The 12970-nt window shown below is 32.7% G+C and overlaps 2 protein-coding genes across 5 annotated transcripts in view; one reads left to right on the top strand and one right to left on the bottom strand.

Moving 5' to 3' along the window:
* LOC143902209 (uncharacterized) overlaps positions 1-12970 on the top strand; it is a 451988-nt gene that overhangs the window by 94963 nt on the left and 344055 nt on the right. The gene's annotated exons all lie outside the window — the stretch shown is intronic.
* LOC143902207 (uncharacterized) overlaps positions 3469-12970 on the bottom strand; it is a 50730-nt gene continuing 41228 nt past the window's right edge. The window contains exons 3-4 of the mRNA XM_077414915.1: positions 8147-8381; positions 3469-6291 (exon numbers count right to left, since the gene is read on the bottom strand). Coding sequence (XP_077271041.1) covers positions 6134-6291; positions 8147-8381 — 393 coding nt within the window. The 3' untranslated portion in view covers positions 3469-6133. The remainder of the gene's footprint in view (positions 6292-8146; positions 8382-12970) is intronic.

Below are 12970 nucleotides of genomic sequence, written 5' to 3'. Positions count from 1 at the left end.
GCTTTGTTTCACATTAGGAAAAACCAACGAGTAAATAGTTTACTGGTTTTAATAATAGATATTGTAACCAATCGCTTATTCTCGTAAATTATTAATTGCTATAAATAATTAATTTCTTTTACAATGTAGTTGTTCTTTACAAAGAAGCTATGACACTTTCTCGTATGTATTCTTCTTGTTTCATTGTTCGTAATACGCCACGTGATACGCGCAAGAAAATAAAAAATTGTGTTGAGCGCATCTATAAAGCGGCGCAAATAGTAAAACCGGTATAACTTGAAAACTTTCTTAACTTTGTTATGAAGATACATTTAGATAATTTAAAAAGTTGCATTTTTAATTAATACACTGAAAGAAATTCATTATTTGCAAGAAAATAGATTTCTTTGCATTTAGTTTCCTTAATTCAAAAAAGGATTGGATAGATTTAAGAAAACATTTTTCTGAGTTTAAAATATTTTCTCTAGTTCAAAGAAATCTTTCTTGCAAATAATACATTTCTTTTCAATGTATGCAATCATAATGTTATATATCTTATACTGAGATTTACTGATAGACAAGATGCTTTGATGTACTAAGCTGTTACTTATTATTGTTAAAAAATTTTATAAAATTTATATATATTCACACACACACATATATATATATATATATATATATATATACATATATAATTCTTTTCTGACCTAAAAACTGTATATATAAATTTTTTATAACAATGAAAATAACATATACATTTTGATATCACATTATGATATCGTACGAATGAAAAAGTTTCACGTGAAATATTTGGAGGGTGATATTTCTTTTTTGAGAAGGATAGCTTTGAATATTTTATCTCGTGCCAAACTCATCGGTCCTTAAACTTCTTCAGCAAAATGTTACTTTTAACAAATCACCCTCTTTTTCCCTATAACACGCAGCAGCATTATTATTTTAATTTTTTATATAACTGTGGGGATCTTGTAACCTTACTGTAACTCAACGTCGGAAACGTTATAAAGATAGAAATTATCCACTCCGTAATCGTCACGATGCTCTGTGTTGAATAATACTATTTAACTTTCGCGATTTAGTTATCGGGCGGAAATGCATTTATGAATATAAAACGTGCGCGTGTATTGGCCCACTTTTCCCAAGAGACAGGAAATTATACAGTTTTTTTACAGCAATCAAATTTTCACAGATTTAAATACTCATCACGTGGAAATTTATAAATGGCGAAATTCACAATATTGCACGAGTGTATTAACTAGTTATATAACTAGTTATATAACTTCTATTGATTGACTCAAGTTCTAAAAATAAGAAACTATACGTATACATTTATTTTTGTATTATATGTATTATCAGCCATCTAGACTTAAAAATATGTTCGTAAGAAATTAATTAAGACTTATATATGTATAAATTTAATATGGAGATATTTATTCATTAAAATTAATATGTGCGTATTGTTAAGGCATATTTATTAATATATATTTTAGGATTAATTAATATGAACGTGAACGTAATATGAAAATATCAATGTGTTATATTAATATTGATCCCATCCACCAGCTACTAGTATACTAAGCAAATATCACGGCTCTTTTGTAGATTGTATTCCTGGAGATCTGTGTGTGTATATATATATATATATATATATATATATATGTATGTGCACTCAAAGAAAAAAATGAGTACTACAACTATAAAAATGTGAACAAATAGCACCTCAACTTTTTTTTATGGGTTATAGAAACTAAAATACTATATAGTGAATTGAAATATATAAATATTGTCAAACTTATTAAATAACATGATTAATGCAATTATATTTATAACGTTATAGTTGTTGTTCTATGACATTATTATGCATTATTATCACACTATATTTTTATAGTCATTATTATGAAGACATTTAGTTGCTTGAAATATAATGTTAAGGTATTACGAACAGTTAAAATTTACATCTCAAAATTAATTTTCGGGCATTCCTTAACTGTCTATATAAAGACAGTTATATATATATATATATACATGTAAATTTTATAACGAGGTTTCGAAACCATGCCTTGATGCCTTTTGCAGCTTTTACTTCGCAGGGAGATCTGCTTATATACACGGCTGGATGTATTTTAAACGCGAGAAAGCTCTTCTCGCCATACGCTACCTAGTGGCGTTATCGTAAACGTTGTTGGGCTACGCCGATCGTAAATAAGTCTAACAATACTTACATATTTCAAATGACTATAGTATTTCGATTTCTATAAGCTATAAAAAAAGTTGACGTGCTATTTGTTCACATTTATATAGTTACAGCAACAATTATGCAACAAATTTATGTAACAATTATTTATTAGTTCTCTTAACCACTTACTTTAGTTGCACTAATTATTAAATAGTTCGTGGAATTATAATTATATAGTCCATGTTATTCCTCCAATAAAGTTTGTGCAACAATTATATATTAGTTCTTTTAACCATTAAATTAGTTCTCTTAACCATTGAGTTAGTTGCAATAACTATAAAATAGTTCATTTAACTATATGAAATAATTCTATGAATACAACTTGCATAGTTGTCACCTTATAGTTGCCATGACAATGATTTTTTCTCTGAGTGTGCGTGTGCATGTGTGTGTAGAATGATAATGAAAAACAATATACACGAGAAATTATTTCTTCTGAACTTATAATTTCAATAGCTTATAAAATCCCTCAATAAATTTTTCTTCGGTTTTCTTAACTTTTCGCGGTTCTTTCTCCCTTTCTTCTTTTCTTTTATCGCGGTCTTTCTGTCCCATTGGATTTCTACCTCGCTCCAAAGAACGCTACCAAAGATTCTTTGATAACTTCCCTCGCTTTCTATATACCTCCGTTGCATTTCGAAATTTATAAAGGAAATCGTATCTGTGTGTGTGTGCGACGAAGATCGATAAAATAAACGTTGTTTGAGTTGTACCAATAGATTTCAATGCTCCGTAAAATATTGAGTGCAATTGTTTATCGTCTATCTTTTTATCGAAGATATTTTATCGAAGAATTAATACGAAGGCACCCATTGCGTCAGAATTGCGAAACGCTTAATCACAGTTTCTTTATCTCTCGATTTTTTATTCTAATATTACAGCGACAGAACCTATACTTTAGACAATTTATAATTTTCGTTAAATTTCAAGATAAAATTCAAGTTATAATTTTTTTATGTTATACATTCCTATATTGTATATTTCTGATCCTTTAAATGTTTTTCGTATTACATTAAATTATAAAACAAAAATTATGTCTGTAATAAGTACTTAATAAGAAAACATTTATTTCTTGATTAAAAAGAAAATTAATATCTATATTATCTAGGTTTTCTTAAATGTAGACACATTTTTAAATAACACGTGACATTATGTTCGAATTATTTCGTCTGATCACTTAAAATACTTAAGATAAACGCGGTATCAATAATTGCTATTTGTGTGTTAAAAAATTAAATTCTGTTATTTTACACTTCCAAATAATTGGAATATTTCTAAAGCGTTCGTAATAATTTTATTGTTACCAAGATAAAACATGCTATATTTAATAATAACCAGCCACGTATAAAATGCAGATAACACATGATGCGTTTTTCCAGGAACGAGATTACGTACACGGCCGCTGACAACGGTGGCGTCTGTCGCGTATACAGGCTATTGTATAGAAATGCAATTAAGCCCATTTATTCACTAGCCTGAAATGCGAGAGTTTAACGCGGGATATCGTCAATTAACGTACTATATGTACAAACTCAGCAAGTTTACTATTTTCTATGATATTGCATGTTATGGAAAGTGCGTTATCAGGTGTTTACCATGCACGCGACTCTTCCCAACCCTGTTTCATGATTTATCACTCGACCGTGTGCCGAATGTAAATTACACGTGGACACATCCAGAATGGAATATCGACATTTTGCGGACCTTTATTGTATTTTGGCAAGACACGTCTCGTGATCTTTGTGATTTATATGTACGAGAAGAAATTATGTGAAACATATAGTATATGTGCATAAAATGTATTTCCCAACGGGATGTACGTATATTTGTTCGCGAATAAGTTTTATATCATAGATGTTATCTTTTAAAGATGTTTTAATTTGTTTCTGCATATTATAAGCATTTTTTGCATATTATATAAACAATTTTCAAAAATTAATTATTTCTTACTGCGTGAGGAGAAATAAAATGTGACAATTAATAGTTGAATTACCTGTCACTCTTCAACAATGACAACTTCGTACTATCATTATTGCTTTCCTTAATAATATAATTTAGACGAAAACTGCAACGTAAAAAACTACCGTATAATACCGTATCCCAGCTAGAGATTTCCTCAAGTGCTATTCAACTCATGACTTAATTCGTGGATAAATTACCCAACAATCGCTTGAAATTAATTCTTTAATTAATCGTACATGAGAAATCTGTGTTTACAATTACATTATTTTTACTTGAAAACGTCGAGCATTTTTACTACTAGTAGGAGAATTATATTTACGTAACGTTGCTTGAAAATTGCAGATGTTAAACATACAAATGCTGAACTGTCTAAATTATGAATGTCTAGATATGATACGTCGGAAATGCTTAATACCTCTAAGCTCCAAAAATACTGAAACATTAATGCTAAGACATTAATTTTATAAGTGTGCATAATAACTGTTCGTCAAACAATGATTAAGCGCTGTTTGCTAGCCAATTCTTCCATTGTTATCACGAAATATTTAAAACGCTTTACAGAATATAAATAAACGCAGAATATTTCGTTCCTTGCATTTTAAATTAATTTTCATGAATGAGATATTATCGCACAATAAAATAAATTTTTATTTAAAGAATATAATATTCCATGTTCGACTCAAATTAAAAATAGTTATTTAATTGCTCTACTCTAGAGGCTAGTATAACAGCACTTCAACCATCAGATTGTTAATCGGCGAATGTCAATTTTGCTAAAAAATATTGCGTCCTTCGAAATTTCATCGGCGTTCGGCTGTTTCTGCATATCGGTTTTCGATCGCACAAGCACTATGAGTTTGTGCTCTTCGCAGGAGAACGGAAAGTAATTTGGAGCAAACAATACCTCCGGCCTGCATAGGCCGTATAACAAATTGAATTTCGAATATTACGTCTATTCGCCGAATGCCTATATCGCAATAAGCTTTCACTGCGATACGCGGTAATCATTTAGCGTTCGATGAGGATTGTATGAGAGCTGAGATAGGTGAGCAGAAAGCGAATGAGCATTTCGAAATCCCGAAATATTCGTGATTTCATGGGAGCAATAACGTGATCCAGTCGTTGCGATGCAAAAATGTAGAGACATCTGTTGACTCTGACAAAAAATAAATATTCATTTATTTTCAATTTATATTGCTAATTTGTATTTATATATCCGTTATTAATAATAAATGTTTCTTTATGATGCAACACGTATTATAGGGTATGAGATATATTAATAGCGTATATTATACTTTCCCATCATGTGTGTTTAAAATTTCTGTTGCTTACTATCTAAAAATAAAGATTTTTATAATTTATAGATCGTTAACACACACATACAATTTATTTGTTTATTTAATCAAACATTTTCTAACAATAATATATCTTAACTTATAAGAGAGCAGAATTTGATATAGAAGACTATAAATATGCAGAAAGTGAATTATACGGTGAATTTTCGCAAGACTGTTTCTTTGGCCAAACAGTTTTGTTCAAAAATTGAACTATTAACAATCCAATTCGTTGATTATAATCAACTCCATTTCTCCTCGGAAGAAATAATCATTTCCCCTAAGGAAATTCAGTCCGCTAATTGTGCGATTGATCAACTTGTCGAGTTTTTACAACAGTTTTAAGGCCACTTCGTAATATTGAAAGACTTTCATGATAATAACTCCGTTATGAAACTAGCCATAAAACTAGACAAGTGACTCACTGAGAAAAACTGAGAGAAACGAAAATTTTAAGGTACTTAATCGATCTTTTAATGAGTGCATGCAACATAAACGAAATGTCGACGACTACTCAACAAGGTTAATGGATATAAAAATAGCAAAGTATCGCACGGTGCAAAACGACCGAGTTTGGTAGGAGATAGTGTACAACCTCGCGGGACTAATAATGATCGTTATGGTGATAAACGTCTTGTTGACGATCGTTTCGGTGGCTGTTATGCACTTTGGCGTGAAATCCGTCCTTGCCCGCGCGGTACTTCACCGTTCTAATATTGCCGTCTGGTTCCTTCACGGTATACTCTCCGAACACGTCTGTGCCTGCAAAACATCGACGTACGAGTTATTTGTCTTGCGTCGCTCCGCGCAAAGCTGGCACATTTGGGACATACATTATCGCTTCTTTTTATGGAGACGAATTGAGTTTCGGGTGAATGCGATGAAATATAAAACCACGCCAGTTTTCGCTCTTTTTAAAATTCCGTAACTGCTTGTATTTTGTTGATATGTTTTCCGCGTAATAATAAGAAAGTTTAAATTATTATAACTAAAGAAGAAATAAAGTACAAAAACGATCTCTGCTAAAGTTATTAAAAAATGCATAAATTCATGAGAATACATATATATTTGGAAAATATTTTACTATATGTAGGGATTTTTTATTTATTACTTTATTAAAAAATTATAGAGAGATTCATATCTCATGTTTGTACGTTTTGCTCGTTAAATTCATTGGCATTATAGCCAGGTAAATTTGAAATTAATAAATACAGAAATTAAAAACGGATTGTATAAGTAATTCCGTTTATGTGATTTATAACTTATAATATATTTATCAAATCCAGATTCTATTAAATGTGAAACGTGGATTTTGTGTAATACAACCGACATTTAAATGTAGAAACATGCCTCTCATCAAACATTAAATAAAGAAAATTATTTAAATGGGATTAATTTGAATAATTGATTAACTGCAATTTAATTTAATGTTTTTACGTATGCTCACGTTTAATCTCCACAATTGTGGATTTCTGCTAATGCTCCATCAAAATATAAATTTCTTATAATCTGTCAGATGATAGCTGTAACATATTTTAACACGTTGTTAAATTTAGATCATATTCCCGCTTTAAAATATATCATAAACGAGATTTGTAATTGGTCCTAGTTACTCTAATTAGTTTCGCGCTGGCGAATACCGCGTTTGCAGTTGCTCCGAGACTCTTCTATCAATAGCTGCTATCTAAGCTTTATATGGTTATAAACTTTTTAGCCGTCTGCCTTTGAAGGCGGGAATAATGAAGCGTGGTTTTTTAGCAGTACTTTTATCGTTCCTAACTTTTCTCTCGGCGCGTTGCTACGAAATCTCTCGCTCCAGTTAAAACTTGACGACGCTCGATGATCTCGTTTTATATAGAGAAAGTCGTGCTTTGTGAAAATACCATTACAAAATTATGAAAAACCAAATTATTAAGAACAATATTTGCTTTAGTATTATGGAAAATTTTGTTTCTTGACGAGATTCGCTTATCTAAAGCAACGTGTTTGAATTGTGATTATTGCATATAACGAGGCAGACTGATTATAAAACGAAACTCATATATATTATATACACAACATTTTTATAAATAAATTTGAAAATAAGAAAATAACTCTTTCTGTGTGTACATAAGCATATAGATTTTATTTTGAGTAAATATTGGAGAAAGTAATATAATTTTTTTCTACGTAGAGCACATGTGATATTGAAACTAGGAAGAAATGGCAACGAGCGCACTGAAATTCCTTTATTCTTTCAAAATCATTTTTAACATTGCAAACGGCATTGATAAAATATTCTTAACACTGTCGATCGTTCGTCCGATGAACGATGAAGTGTAGATAAGTTAAATCAAAGGAATTACCATGCTGTGGCTTTCCATTGCGTATTCCAAGAGCAACATTATAAAATTGCTCAAGTAAAGGTCACGTTGCCACTTTTATTCGCACAATCAGTCTGTTCTACGTTCACCTCGGTACATTTGTCAGCTTTTTCTCCCTCGGAGCTTGGCATCGCGATTCCGCGTACGTAAGTAGGTTATTCTTATTCTCCCCAGTTCGCGGTATGTACGAGATGACAAGAAGGATCCCCCTAAAGCAGAGGAGATTAATCTCCATTCAAACTACGCAAACCTACCGTCCCTGTGCTCCTTTTGACCGTGATAGTCGCCCGTATGGGGATCTTTGACCCCGTACGAAAAGGCATAATGGGGATGAGCGACGTAGTCTTCATGATAGTGACCGTCATCATCATCCCAAGTGACTTCGTGTACGTGTCCCGTCACAGGACCGTGGAAATTTGCGAAAGAGTGTGCATGTCCTTCCGGCTTTGCGTCGATCAGAAGCAAGGTCGAGAGCACCAATAGAACGACCTGTCAAGAAACATTAATCTCGTTAATCAAATTATAATCTGGTGAATTGTACGCTACGAGGTATATAATAAAATTTAGAATAGAAAATGTTGAAGCATAGGGACAAGTTGGGAATAAAAAAACAAAAAAAATGTATATAGCTAGAAAAAGAACACAACAACTTAGACAGAACTCTTAGAAAAAGAGATAAAACTACAGAAAGATTTAGTTGTGGAAATATGATAGGTTGCGGTATTGGCTGACGAAAGATAAGAAAGTCAGTCGATTATGTTGGACGAATAAGAGAAAACAGCTAAGTAAAGAATCTACAACTTAAAAAAAATAAGAGAATAAAAGTTAGGTAAACTGTTGGAAGAAAATAAGTAAAAATAAGAGAGAAAATTCATAAACACAAAAAGAATAAATTGTTTTTTATTAAAAAAATGAAAAATAATAAAACGTATTTTTTAAATATTTATGGATAAATATTCAAAAGATTTAGTGATGATTAAGGCAGAAACAAAAATTTAATTAAAACGTACTGTTTATATTAAAAGCAGAAACTATTATTAAAATACTTACATTTGTCTACTATTTTATATTTTGAGAATGCACGTTTTATTCTTCACGTTTAAGAACACATTTTTTAGAAACAATTTAAAAAGATGAATAAAGTTTACGTGACAGTTTTTGCGTGATGGTATTTTTCTATATTTTTTAAAATAAATAACATTCTTTCTTTAATTGTTTATTTAACTACATTATATAGTTCCTTGCTTAAAACTTGCTTCTCAAATTTTTGCTTAAGAGAAATTAATCTGATAGTATTTGCCAAAAAACTTTCAAATTAAGAAAAGTGTGAAAAAATCATATAATGAGAATGGAACAATAGATTTACCGGTTCCGATCTTGATTGCAAGAATCAATCAAATTGCGAACATTTCCGCTTTCTATTGTACAACGATCGTATAATATGCGCTGACACATGCGGCTTTTAATGACTTTCTATGAAGAAGTGCTAAAGTTGGCGAGCGGTCTGAGGGTGACACGTGAGATAATCGCGCGATATGCACTCACTTCGGAAATCATGATGCCAATTACTGTGTCCCAGATCGTGTCCCCTTTCGCGCGCTAACGGCTGATTGATCCGTGCGATTCGCGATCGTCCCAAAAACTGCGCGATTTGCCCGGTGCCATTGTGCCTTTTATAGATCCGCATTTCAAGTTCCCTCTTTGCTTAATTCTTCTTTGGATCCATGCCCGAGAGTTCGGCTAAGCGCTCCCGCGGACGTTGCAAAACACAATTATTCAACCGGTCCGGCCGGCGCAAAAAGCGCCGCGGTGCTCGCTCAAGCGCGCATCGGCCAATCCCTGGACTAATGGAGCCAGCTCGTTGCGGAAGGAGAGCGAAAAAATGGATCGCCGGACTCGTTCGGATCGTTTCTTTCGCCCCGCGACACGCGCGTATCGATCAGGATGCCCGCGATCGATGACATCGAACGCCCGTCACGCGCGACAACGCTCACGTCACGATGCTGGATTTTGTACCGGCGCGACCGAAAAACTGCTCCCCACGGTCCATTTCTCTTAATGCGCGTCCTTCCTTACGCAAGTTCCCGTTTGATATACCCAGGGGCCGAATCGACATAGATGATGAAACAGTTAGAGACGGTCAGGATAAAGAAATCGTGCAGATATCGCTTTTGCATCACCGAATAATTGAAAGCGCTCGTCGTACTTTAACAATACGAGCTGTTTATGCGGCAGCCGTATACAGAATAATTAATAAATTATACACTTCAACTGATTGTATTACAAACATATTTGATAATACTTCAGAGAGTAAATGATGTAATTAATGTTTAAATAGATTATATTTTAAATAGAAATAAAATCAATTTATGTATGTACATACACGCCGAACCCATTATTTGGTTTAAACAAAGTCGGGTTAGTTACACCACTTATAACTCAAGAACGGCTGGACTAAATTTTTATCACAAGTATATGACATAGGGGTAGAATTTTCCGGAATAGCAGAATAACTATTAAAAAAAAAAAAAAAACGTTTTCACGTAAAAAAAAAATTAATTCTAGAAAGATATCTAAATACATAGAAAAAATACATAGAGAGAGGGAGAGAAGGAGAGAGGGGGAGAGGGAGGGGTGGGGGTGAGAGAGAGAGAGAGAGAAAGAAAGAGAGAAAAAGAGACTATTTGATGCGTGTCTTAATACACATGTTCTCCGGGGCGAAGCCCGGCGGGGCATGCTAGTTTAATATAAAAGACATCTAAAGTGATTTAATTAGTCTAGAATTTCATAAATTCTATTCAATATATTGAATATAGATCGGACGAATATAAATCTTTCTTACACCCAACGTCGGAAAATTCCAACGCGACACTTTACATTCAGATAAAATAATGACACGTTGAAAAAATTTGCAGAACACTTGATGCTACTGACTGTATGTCCCCACACATATTAATAAAAAACGGAAGAATCTATTTGCTCTCTCATGTACAGAGAGGAAACGAGAGGGTGAGTAAAACGGGACGTGGGAGAAAGGCGGGGTGGAGAGAGAGGGGAGAGTTGGTACGGGTGCAGGGACGAGAGGACAGATTCTGGCACACAATGTGCTGGAGCGGCGGAAGTGCTCGAAGAGGCGCTCAGGTTTTGAGTTATGACACTTTTTGAGTCGAGGAGTCGCATTGTGAATGGCGCATCCGGGTCCGGCGTAATATCCTACCTCGATCTCAGAGCCGGGTGGCGATAAATCTGCCTTAAATAAGATTTGCCGGCGACACTCCGGCGAAATAAAAGGAACAGAGGCAGGCAGGCAGGCAGGCAGGCAGGCAGCGCGGAGACTGCATCAGGATGCCAGCTTGTTACTTCTTCGACTTTTAGCCCGTTAATGCGCTACGCTCGCCGGTTCATACCGAAGTTAATGAGTAGTCTGGAGTCTTCGTCTTCATCCTAATTGCGAGCGCGCTACAGCAACGGCATGGCAACGGCAACAGCAGTTTCTTTACCCTCAATTTCTCGTCTACTGTGATGACTCTTGCCGTATAAAGGAAATGACGAAGTGCGCCGTTTTTTGCGAGCCTTTTGCACTCAAAGTTTATTCGCCTGCCTCCGTCGAATAAATTATACAAATAAGTGAGTGATAATGCGCAAGCAATACCTACCAGGAGCATTATATCATGATGGTAATAAAGTGCAACTGTAACAAATATTATACCTATATTTTGAATAATCTAATTTGTTGTAATTCTCGAAATTTTATTGGTAGTTCATGTATGTTTTTAATATAATTTAATAATATCCATATTGTAAATATCGTAAATTTTTTCTAATAATGATCGTTCTTTTTCAACATATTATTAGCACAGATATTTAATAAATATCTTATTAACATTGATAAATCGTAACTTTATATTTTGATTACCTCTGTGTTCGAATACTTTATACATGAGGTGCCAATTATTGTTAGTTTATTATTATTATTGTTACGTATTGCGCCATAAAATAAATCCTATCCTATTAATCTTATAATTAAAATCGGATATTATATCATATGTATATTTCCAATATGCGATATACAATGTTCCACTTTCTATTACATTTATTTTGTGTTGACAATTTTTATTGGGAAAAATGTCAAGGAAAATTATTTTAAAGCAAATTTATGTTTAAAAAATATAATTTTCTTTCATTAGATTTAGTTCATGAGAAATCTCTTATTCTTAATATAGCTATAATCATTTTACCATAATAATATAGATCTTTTTCTTAAGAAACTTTGTAGGAAAAATTAATTTCAGATTAGCAAAAGGATTTTCAAAAAATGACATGGTACAAAAACGACGTTCTGTGTCTCCATTATTTCTTTTCAATCTACTCGTAATTAGAATGTGTTACAGTAAATTAATTAAGAGTTCATTTCGAAGTAATTAATGTTCGTCTAGCGAAGAAATTCACGATTCTATCTGGCGCATAAAACGGGGGAGTTATCATATTACGAGAATATCCGAATAAATGCTGCAGAACGAAAACGACCGTAGCTCTGCAATTGCGAATCATGTATATAGTGCTTTCTCGAGTTTTATAGTCTCTTGGAATTATGAAGTTGCATTGTGAAAGTGACGGCAATAAATCAGGCTCAAGATTAAATTGTAGAAAATATGATTTGTTGCTGACGTAAAATAGGGGAAACACGAAAGGAAAATTCCAGTAGTTTACGTCTGAATTTATGTCGACGTATGTGCTTTTTCCATGATAATGCGCATTAATTATTTATGTATTCATAAATTTTTGTTTGCCCTAAAAGCAACGTCGCGGAAGAGAATTAGAATTCTAAAAATAATTTAAGTATTAATAATTTCTAAATAACTATCTTTTTTCTTTATCGATTGCCAATATTTAATGTTACTTTAGAAAATTCTTTTTTTTTAGAGTTATGTAAAATGATAATAAAAAAATATTCTAAGGTATATCGTATCGGATTTAAAAATTAATATAGCCAATTAGTGAAAACCGAAAGAAAAAACGAAGAAACATTTTTGCTAAAACAATGAAATATTTAATTACTTAGAACACAATAATTTTAA

The sequence above is a fragment of the Temnothorax americanus genome, unplaced genomic scaffold, assembly GCF_048541705.1.
Source record: "Temnothorax americanus isolate GAGA-0224 unplaced genomic scaffold, ASM4854170v1 Scaffold39, whole genome shotgun sequence".
Classification (NCBI taxonomy): Eukaryota; Metazoa; Arthropoda; class Insecta; order Hymenoptera; family Formicidae; genus Temnothorax; species Temnothorax americanus.
The sequence above is the reverse complement of the archived record's forward strand: the minus strand, read 5'-3'. Positions and strand labels throughout refer to the sequence as shown.